At 26.4% G+C, this 11,145-nt stretch overlaps 2 protein-coding genes across 2 annotated transcripts; both read left to right on the top strand.

Moving 5' to 3' along the window:
- Positions 1-369: 369 nt before the first annotated feature.
- On the top strand, positions 370-753 carry EIN_426500 (hypothetical protein; the record flags this gene model as incomplete). Its single annotated transcript, XM_004256551.1, has 1 exon — positions 370-753. The coding sequence occupies one exon, from the start codon at positions 370-372 to the stop codon at positions 751-753; it is 384 nt and encodes a 127-aa protein (XP_004256599.1).
- An 8,631-nt stretch (positions 754-9,384) lies between these two features.
- On the top strand, positions 9,385-9,896 carry EIN_426490 (hypothetical protein; the record flags this gene model as incomplete). Its single annotated transcript, XM_004256550.1, has 2 exons — positions 9,385-9,750; positions 9,840-9,896. The coding sequence occupies 2 exons, from the start codon at positions 9,385-9,387 to the stop codon at positions 9,894-9,896; spliced, it is 423 nt and encodes a 140-aa protein (XP_004256598.1).
- Between the last annotated feature and the right edge of the window lie 1,249 nt (positions 9,897-11,145).

Raw genomic sequence — 11,145 nt, 5'->3', positions numbered from 1 at the left:
TTTTATTAATAAAATTGAAATAATTTACTATTTTCATAACTATTATAAATACTAATTTTTACAACCCAATTAATTTGAGTTTAATTAAATAGTTACAATATAGTATATTTAACTACAAAAAGTTATAGTAATTAATAACTCTTACTTTTATCAATTGAATAGGTGACACAAACAAAGTAACAAAGTGCTAACCAATTAAATTAACCATTTAGCCACACCACGGTTATACGACTGAGATCATTGATATAACAGGACTTTTCTTTTCGAATGGTTTCTTATCTATCTTTGACGACATTAAGTTGTTTTCTATGACCACGTTTTGTTGTGTTTCATTACAGATATTTCCTTCACCTTTAAAAACATGAATTGATGGGATTCGGGTTTCTTTTTTTGCTTGTAATATTTGTGGTATTTCAACGATTTTTCTGTTTTTTCTTCGTTTTGTTCAACTGTAAGATGGTTTTCTTGTATCTCATCTTTTTTATCTTCTTTAGTTTCCTTTTTAGTTTCCTTCATAGTTTTCTTTATAGTTTTTTTTATAGTTTTTTTTATAGTTTTCTTTATAGTTTACTTAATAATACCTTTCATTTCTGTTTTAAGTTTCTTCACAGTACTTTTCTAAGCGTCATTATTTTGTCTTACCGTGTTATAGCCGTCGATGTGTTTCTTTTCTGTCTCTATGAGGCGGTCGATGGTGAAATGTACGATTTGGTCTTTTGTTGGGATGAACTGATTTTTGTCGTCCTTTTTTGAGTCTTTTTGTTCACTGATATTCTTATCATTCAAATACGACACAACCGACCACCCTTCTTCTGTAGACTTCTTAGTTTACGCTGATTGGATAGTCGGTATATTAGGAACAAAAGGGATTGATGCGATCTCTGGCATCTTAACTCCAGTCAGTGTAAAACTTTCTGTCTTCTTCTTCACATCTGTCGCAGTTTCCAATGAACTGTTTTTGTCATCAATTTCGACGTTTTCAAGTTTGGTTTGCACTTTCTTTGTCTCCTCGTCGTTGTTTTTGGCACTCAAATTGTCGTCTTTCTGCCGTTTATTGAAATTAGCAATTTCCGCTTCAAATGAGAGCCGCAAAGTCGTCCTTCTTATTCTTTGGCAACGATGGAGTCGGTTTCGTTGTATTTCTAATTGGAATTGATTTCTTCTGCTTTTGGGATGTTTAGACTCGACATTCTTGTGAATAATTTTGAGTGTTGGAATTCTTGTCGATAATTATGGGTTTGTTTTGCTTGTTGTTGTTTCAGTGATTTGATGTACAGCGTCGGCGCATTTTGTTGGACCCGATTTTCAACCTTTTCAATTTTCGACGGCAATTTTTCGATTTTGTCATTTTTCTCGGTTTTGGTGGGAAAGCGACTTTGAAGACCACCACTCGAATTTTTCATGTCGATATTTTAAATTAAAAGGTCGGAGAACTTTGACGCCATTTGATTCAAAAGAGTTGTCACAAAATCCAGTTTTGAATCTAAAATCACAATGTTGTTTGTTAAACCATCAATTTGGGAATAAGTTGAAACCGACTGAGTAAGAAGTTGATTCATCCGATTCTCAAAACGGATCAGTCAAACACTCTGTGTCTTGGAGTTAACTTGGGAATAATGCATTGTTCTGGGTTCACAAACATCATCTTGAATTAAAAATTTTGGTATTTGATATTAATTAAATTGCAGTTATAATCTCATAGCCACTTATGACAGTTTGCCAACTTTTCACAAATCTTAATGTTTGGCGAATTAGAATAATAGTGAAAAAACTATAATTTTTAATTAGCTTAAATTAGATATATTAATTCCCTTAACTGTAGATAATATATATATTTTCATAAATATTTAATTGAATAATTTAATATTTTATATTATTTTCAATTGTGATTACTTTATGGGTATTAAAAATAATTTGCCTAAAATTATCTTTACCAAATTTGTTGAATGCCGAAACAGAAAATGAACAATTTACAAAGATAAAAAAATAAAATACATAGACTCACTTAATTTGAATTATTGTAATTATAATATGTAGAAAACAATTTTTGAATTTGTTAAATAAGTATTTTATGATTTATGTGATAAGTTGTATTGTTTTTGAATTAATCAATAAATTGTTGTTTAACTTAGACTTGTCACTTAGCACATAATTTCAACATTTTGTTGTTGTCAATCACAAATTTACGACCGTTATTTTATTTAACGTGGTCAAATTTGACAACAACTTGTTTTAACCTTTAACATTATTTCAATAAACCATTTAAGGTTACGTTTTAAACAACATTTAAATTTATGTTTAACCCTCAAACATAAAAACTATTGTTTATATCTTATGTACACATTTTTGTGAGCATATGGTAAAAACCTGAAATTGTTGCAAAATGTGAAATTATACAAATGTTTGTGTTATAATTTAAAGTCGGGTTTTATGTTACAATACTACAATGTAAAAACACCTTTTGTTTGAACACTTTTTTGAAAATGTAGCTGTTAACGAAAAAATTTTATATGCTAACTGTTGTTAGAAAATCAAAATTAATAATCAAATGATGATGTCTTTATCTAACTTTTTTATTGTTATTTTAATATTATAAAGAACATGTTTAAATTGTGTGTTGTTATTAAAAAATAATACAACAGTTAAAATTAATTGTATATAACATCTCGTTTATATTAATTATTGAAAACGCTGTTATATATTAATTGAATTAACCATTATTTAACACAATATGATTACAAAAAAATATTTTTATTTTTATTCTAAATTCAAACAAACTTTATGTAACAATAAAAGGTGTTTTTTGTAAACAGTTTTTCAAATTGTTAGTGGTGTTATTAAAAGCATTATATTTGATTGTCATAATTATAATTGCTTTTTTCGATGATATTTTTACAATTTCAATTAAACTTTCATAATCGACAATGATTGTACATTAACAAATCAATTAATCAAAAAAAACAATTTAACAATCTTTGTTATACTATAATCATCTATGGATAATGTTTTTCTTTGTTCTTTAATTACAAACAAAGCAAAAAGTGTGTATATTTATTCAATTAATGTCGTTTTTGTCAAGTAATTTGTATTTGTAATCACTTGTCAGTTTTTTGTTTAAAACGTTTTATATTGTTCTGTTAATTGTGTTGATTGTTTTCCATTTTATAAAAAAAATCTAACAGTGTATTGACTAAAAAAAATATGATTGAAATATTTTGTGTTGATTTTTTAAAGGTGGAAATAGTGTCAATTTCAAACAAATGTTAAGACGTATATTTTACATTTTATGTTGTTGTGTGTAAACTCAAATGAAAATAAAATCAATTATTTTTTTGATTTGTGGAACATGTTTATAAAAAACACAACAAGTCGAAAATAGCTTTTGATTACCTTTCGTTTTTGTCAAAAAAAAAATAAATATGCATAGTTTGTTTTTTGATAGCTAAATAACTATTAAATTATGGCATTTTTCTAATTTTTTTTTATAATTTTTATAGTTGTTTTTTAATTCAGATTTATTAAAAATTATAATTAAATTTTTGAGAAAGTGTAAAGTTTGCCAAACTTTGCACTTCCTCAAATATTTGGCAAAAAGTTATTAACCCTTTGAAGACGGGAAAAATCAAAATTTGTAAAAAAAATAATAATCTTAGTCAATTGTAATGTAAATGTGACCTTTTTTCTTTAATTTTTTCAAAAAAAGCTAGACACCCTGGAACGACGGCTCTAGTATATTTTTATAGTAAATTTTTATAAATTATAGTAAAAAAGTGAGTTTTTTGTTGAAGTTGGGATGAACAAAGGTTCACTTTTTTGCTTGATCTTTTCAGAAACAATTCACAGTTGTATGGAAAAGTCAGATCAAAATTTTATTGAGATGACCACAACTTATAACAATAAAAAAATTAATTATAAAATATAACAAAGACCAAATTGCATCATAAAACATACTGGTCCGGAATATTCAAAATCAATTGCATCATAAAATAACAAAGAAAAGAAAATAAAGCATAGACTTTGAGGTGTCTTGAAATTTCAATGTGCAATTGATCTCAAAAACAATTACAAGGGAAAATAAATAGATTTTTTGTAAACTTTGAAAAATACAAAAATTTAAAAATTGGGTTTTACTATTTTTTGTAAAAGAAATAAGATAAGACGTTAAGACACTTTTGTTTGTTCCGACTTTGAAAAAAAATCTTAAAGAAAATAAGTGTAAAATAAACAAAAAATAACTAAAATACATTTTCAAAAGTATCAAAAATCGCAAAATCGAGAAAAATTTATAAAATCAACTTTAACAATAAAAGTAGTCGCGTTTAAATAAACTTTGGTCACCACGAGGTTTTGTGATCACTCGTTGAAATTCACGTCGTTTTACTGTCGAGGAAGCAAGATATGAATTCATTGTTTGTAATTTGAATATTTTTATCATTTTCAAACAAAAACAAAAGGTAAAACGTGTTTTATGCAATCTATTTAGAATATAAAGATTTGTATTTGGTAAATAAATGTTTATTTTGCAGCCACTGTTTATTCATTTCCGAATTATGCATTTTGGGCAACAAACAAAAAACTTATGGTAAATGTATAAGATAATCAAAAACAAAGAAAAACACAAGTGTAAAGATATCATGATATATACCAAAGTTGACACTTTAAACTATAATTTATAATAAAATAAATTAATATATTATTAATAATTTATCATGTTATTTATAATAGTTTTATAATTATAATTGTTATATATAATAGTAACAATCAACAGACATAATTTTGACACAATAACACATCAACAATCATATCTATACTACAACGTGATTTTATCTAAGTGATAAGTGATCACATTGATATAACAATGTTGTGTAATTAAAACTATTGTATTTTATGTATAATTATAACAAAAATGGTATAATCACCTTTTTTATAATGTTATAATTATGGAAGATACACAGTGTTTGGTTATAATACGCGTTTTGACTTTGAACTAAAAAGTTCAAAGTCAAACAAAAACAAATAAGCATTGAATTTATATAAACAGAAACACACTAGTTTAGTGAATGATCAATAAAATGATCACATGTAATATAATTGATGTAGTTGTTATATAGATAACAATTAAAATTATTTAGAGGTTAAAATCGATTACATACTTTATTTATAATATTATTTTTGCAATAATAATATAGAGTCTAAAATAATAATTTAATAATTATTATAAATTAATTTGTTTGAATAACAATGATGTTAAAATAATGTTATCCAAACACACCAAATAACAAAAATATTAAAATAATTTTTGTTTTTAAAGGTATAATTTAAAAAAATATTTAAAATTAACGACTATCTGTTATTCCACGACAATGGATCAATAAAAAATAGACATATAAATGATACTTATAATATTATTAACAGTTATAGTTAAAAATATTAGATAATTTATAATGTATTGTTTATTTAATTGATTAGGTAACGAATTGTGTTTTGTGTTTTTAAATAGAAGTTTTTGTTTAAAATTTTAAAAATAAATACAGTAAGGTTACCCAGTTTTGTTCAAATTTTTTTATTATGCAAGACATTTGTAGTTATTTTTAATTATTGAATACTATTTTAACAAATAAAATGCAAAGAACATTTTTGTGTTTTATTTGAAGATTGCTAAACAATGAAATGGTTTAAATTAAATAAAAGTACTAATTAAATTGTTATAAAAAACAACGTCACTTGCTACAAAACAAAAAAGTTTGTGATAAAACAAAGAAAATAGTTGATATAAATTTGAATAAACACGATAATTGAGTTGGTTATTTCAAGATTTGTGATGGATAAATTCATAGTTTAAAGTTGCACTATTTTAACAACAATGTGCAAAACCAATTTGTAATCAAAAATTATCATTTTTTAATCCTTATATCCCGAAAAAACATTTGAAATTCGAATAAATATCGTAAATCAACATTAAATAAATGTGTGAAACAACACATAATTTTTTTGTTATATTTGGAATAAAAATTCAAAAAATAAATAATTATTTATTACTATAAATAACTTTGCCGCATTGCATTTGATTTGACGAAAAAATGCAAAAATCTGCCTCATCATCAGAACTCGAAAAAAATCAAACAAATTTTCAAACAGTCAAGTCATCACCATTGGAAACGAGAGATTCAGATGAACAGAAGCACTCTTTCAGCCATCATTCCTTGGTATGGAAGCATCAGGTATCCATGAGACAATTTACAACTCAATCATGAGTGCGATGTCGACATCAGAAAGAACTTGTATGAAAATATCGTCTTTTCAAATGGAACATCAATGTACTCAGGCATCAAACTAATGGCTTAGAACGGAGGTGGTTGTAGATGATAAACGAATAAGCATGAGAAGGTTGTTTATGTTTGGCTCAATATAATTATATTCATATTGGTGTTCATTTGGTTTAGTTTTAATAATTATTGTTATAATCAATCATAAAATATATAATAATTCAACTATCGTTTTTATTGTTCAAAGGTTTATTTATTATAGTTTATTTATTTTTACAATTTCTATACAATTTATTATTTATTTGTCACGCATTGTATAATGTATCCAAAACTGCTATTTTTCTCGACTTAAATTGATGTTTTATAGCGTTGTTTTGCCGTATAAGATAATTATTTCAATGTTATTATTGTGTTAATACAATAACAAACAAAATTAATAGTAAGTAGTGGGTTTTTATCGTAATATTTTGATGTTATTTGGTTCTCTAAGTATTTTTACTTTGAATAAAATCCATTTTTTTATTTCAATAATAATATTTTTGTTATGTTGTTATTTTATTTTGTTTGAACCAATCTTATTGGTTATATCGAACCCACATTTTTACACACGTTTTAAGTGTTTTTTATTTTGTTTTTTTAAAAAAACTTGAATATCTGATAATATGATTTAATCAATTTTATTAACATTTTTATTTGTTTATAAAAAAGTTTATTTTCGTATTATTTTTATTACTAATATTAATTTGTTAAATTATATATTTTATTGATTGAAAGACAAATCTTGATTAAAACCCAATTAAAACTTAAAATAACAGAAGAGTAAAAATGTGCATTACCTATACACAGGGTTTTGATGATAAAAAATTGTAAAAATGATTAAATTTTATTTTTTTGTTATTTTTATAATTAAAAGTTATACTATAACTTATATAATAAATAATATTATATAATCAAACTACAATTAAATATAAAATCGATAAAATGTGAATCTTATCCAAATATAAAACGATTTTACTATTTTTATTTATTTATCTTTTGCAAAAAATGAAAACTTTAAAAATAAATGAGTTCTGATGGCTTTCGATGAAAGTGAACAAATCCAAGAAATGACAGAAGGAATGTATTATGCTATTGAAAGACGATTGTTTTCAAACGAGGATGTTGTAGACACGGGTAATTACAAAAACGATAATACGGAAACTTTAACTATAGAAGATGAAAGCGAGTATTCATCAAGTGAAAATATTTCTGAAAAAACAAACTTGGAAAAGAAGAGCCTCGCAACTTGACACCAGAAGAAAACTGTTTCAATAGCAAAAGAAAGACTGGAACAAAAATTAAAAACAAAGCAATACAACAGACATCGGAATAGAAACGTGGAGTTGAAAAAGTTTACTCAAAATTATGAAAAAACATGTGGGTGTAAAGAAAAGGGATTACTATGGAAATCTCAATGCCAATTAAAAAGTGAAGACTTGAAGTTCCATGAAGAAGGTTTTGAAGTTACGGGTATCACCGAGTGTGATTCAGAGTCAAGTGTATTTTTAGAATTGATGGATTCCCAAATGTTAGAATGGATTCTTAAATGTTCGAACCAGAAAATACCAGTTGAAAAAACAATCCAGGAATTCTCTCAATATATATTTGACTTCAATAAAGTACTGGCTCCAATCGACACCTTTGAATTTGTTTTAACTAACAATGAAGTTGACAATCACTTTGGATTTGAGGATTTTACCAATTCTTTTTGGAAAAACAAAAGTTCCATATCAGAATGGATGAACAAACGCGTTGATTTGTGCGAGATTTACACGGGACTGAAATGTTTAAACGTGTTGTGTCAAATAAAACACTTTGACAATCTTACTTTATCGGATAGATACAACAACTTGACAGCTTTAACGAAATTAAATATTTGTACAACTGAATCAATCATTCTTAACATAGAAAAACTCTCTTGTTTAAAATTGCTCGTTTTAATTAACAATACTCCTCAAAGAAACACAAACATCGTGCCTTTCACATTTGATGAGATTAACGCTTTTGTAGGTCTTGTAGTCAAATTTTCTCTTTCACCAAACAAGAGTTTTATTGAATTGTACAAAGAGAATGATGAAATAAGAGAAGTACTACCACAACTTCGTTTTAACACAATCAAACGTTGTTTAAGAACTGATTATATAACAACGAGAGAACATCAAAAAAATCATCTCTTTTTTCCATCAACCAACTTTTGAGTGAATTGGTTCTCAATTGTAAAAAATATTTCAAACCCGGAAAGTGGTTAACAATAGATGAACATATTATTCCATTTTCAGGGATGTTTAGGGATTTGGTATATATAAAAGACAAACCTCATATTAGGGGGATCCGGGAGGATTGTATCAATTGTGCAGATACGGGGTATTTTCTTGATGGAAAATACTTTGGTAGAGGTACTGATGAGCACAAAGATAAAGACAATAAAAATTTGATTGACACAATAACACCTACACCGACATCTTCACAGTTGATATCACATAATACTACAATTCACCAAACACAATATTCAGAAAGTCAAAACGTCTCTGTAAACACGACTGCAATAACCCAACAAATTCATTTGACTCAAAGTTACATTAGTACAAATAAAAGTGAGACAGAAAACTTTAAAAATAAAAAAAGACGTTTAAAATTATTAAAACAGCTCAACCAGAAAATGAAAATACTTGGTTAGCCGAGAAAAAACAAAATGACTCTTGAACATATCGAAATTGAATTGTTGTTCTTTAAAACACTCGAAGATAATTCGGACGATAACAATGCGAGAATAAAAGAACATTTTGATAAAAACAACGAATTGCCAACTACAATTTTTCCAAAAAACAACTTCAAACTTCGAAAACAAAATGGAAGATCGAGTAAAGGTCGTCTCTTAGAAACAGTAAAGACTCTTCTTGAACCGTTCAAAGATGGTCACCACATTATTGTACTTGATAATCTCTATACAACTTATGAAATTCTCCAATATATCCAATCTACAGGAAATTACTATCTTGGCACAGTGAGGAAAGGGAGAACATAAATTCCAGAATGTTGGTCAGAAAATACCAAGGAAGAATTACACTCCACATTTTATATGTCATCTGGAAATATGACAATAGTTAAATACCAATGTAAGGTAAACAAATCTGTAAAATTGGTTTGCAATTTTATAACCAAATACATCAACTCAACAAGCCATAACAACAAACCTCAAATGATAATGTTGTATAACACTCACAAAGTTGGAGTGGATCGCTATGACCAACTTATTCATTATAACGATGTGAGTAGGAGAAGCAATAGGTTTACACTTTCTTGCTTTTATGATATTATTAATTGTGCAGTTACAAATGCATACATTCTATTCAATAATACACATCAACACTCAACTCATAAGAATTTTGTTGAATCCCTTTCAAATCAAATTGTTGGAAGTATCCCTCCTGGACCAAACTGCCTTGTTCGTCTTTTAGTAGAAGGTTTGAACATCAGAATAATTGGAAAATACCTGATCTTAAAAGATGAAGAAACCATTAAAGAACGAGGAAGATGTTATTTGTGTTATCGAGATGGAGTAACAAGGAATTCTTCGAGGGTCTGTTATAACTGTTATTATTCTGTATGCACGAAGCATTCGATTTTCAAAAAAGTTTTTATTTGCAATGAATGTGAAATACTTGCTCGTAATTAAATATAATTTGGCTACAATTTCGGGTTATTTCGTGTGCATAGACCATGCACATTTTCCCTCTTTTTTGTTTTTTTGTTATTTTGCAAACCCAAAATTATTTTTATTACATTCTTCGTTTTTGTCAACCCTAATAACCCGAAAATGCGTTGTTATATTAGGTGTTAATTTGAGTTTATGAATGATGGAATGTTTTATAAATAATTCTAAAGTTTAAATTTAAGTTGAACTGGACCGGCTTTTTCCACCACCACCTCTTAAAATAAAACGCAATTTTTGCTAAAAATAAATACAAAAATACATTTATTATTAATAATAGTATTTTAATAATAATTATATTATATGAATTTACACAAATTAAACTATTTTATATATTAATTTTTATTATTAATAATAGTACAATATATGTTTATAACAAAATATATATAATAATATTACAAAATTTTAAAATTTTTATATTTTTGTTTTTTGATATTTAGTTACACGAATATAAAATATCAATAAAAATTTGTTAGTGAAACCAAATTCTGTTCTAATGTTTTTGTGTTTGGCTTTTTTGTAAGTTTAAGTCTTAACACAGGCTTTTGCATTGTTGTTTTATCAGGCCTTACACTTTTGTGTATATTTTCAACCTTTTCAACAAGCCGACGAGGGTTCGGTCCTTTGTGGTGTTGTGTTTTTGGATCACGAATTGAAGTAGTATCAATAGGCCCATTTGTGTTTTTTGAGTTTCTGACATTACACAAGTTTTGAGCATTTTTTTGGCTACATACCATTTGATGGTCAAGATAAAAGCTGGGATTTTTTGTACATTTGTTAACAAATGAATAATAACATGCATGCAAAAAGCATCATTTTGAAACGCAGGTTCAATGCACTCAAGTTAATAATGTAAATCTGTATGTTTCTTTGAGAAACAATCTATTTGTTCATTTCTTGTTTCTTTTGTATGTACAATCTTTTTAAAAACATTTTCCTTTAATATTTCATTTGAAAAACATAATTTGGAAATTGGGTAATTAGAATATTTATAAGCTCTTTTTATTATATGTATACAAGGTATACCAAACACAGAAAAAGCTTCACAACTACACCAAGTATCGGAACATTCAATTTCATCATCAATGATGACATTAACTTTGGAATATAAATAGCACATTCTGTTGA

This window comes from Entamoeba invadens (assembly GCF_000330505.1).
Source record: "Entamoeba invadens IP1 unplaced genomic scaffold scaff_1105074724993, whole genome shotgun sequence".
NCBI classification, from domain to species: domain Eukaryota; phylum Evosea; order Mastigamoebida; family Endamoebidae; genus Entamoeba; species Entamoeba invadens.
The sequence above is the reverse complement of the archived record's forward strand: the minus strand, read 5'-3'. Positions and strand labels throughout refer to the sequence as shown.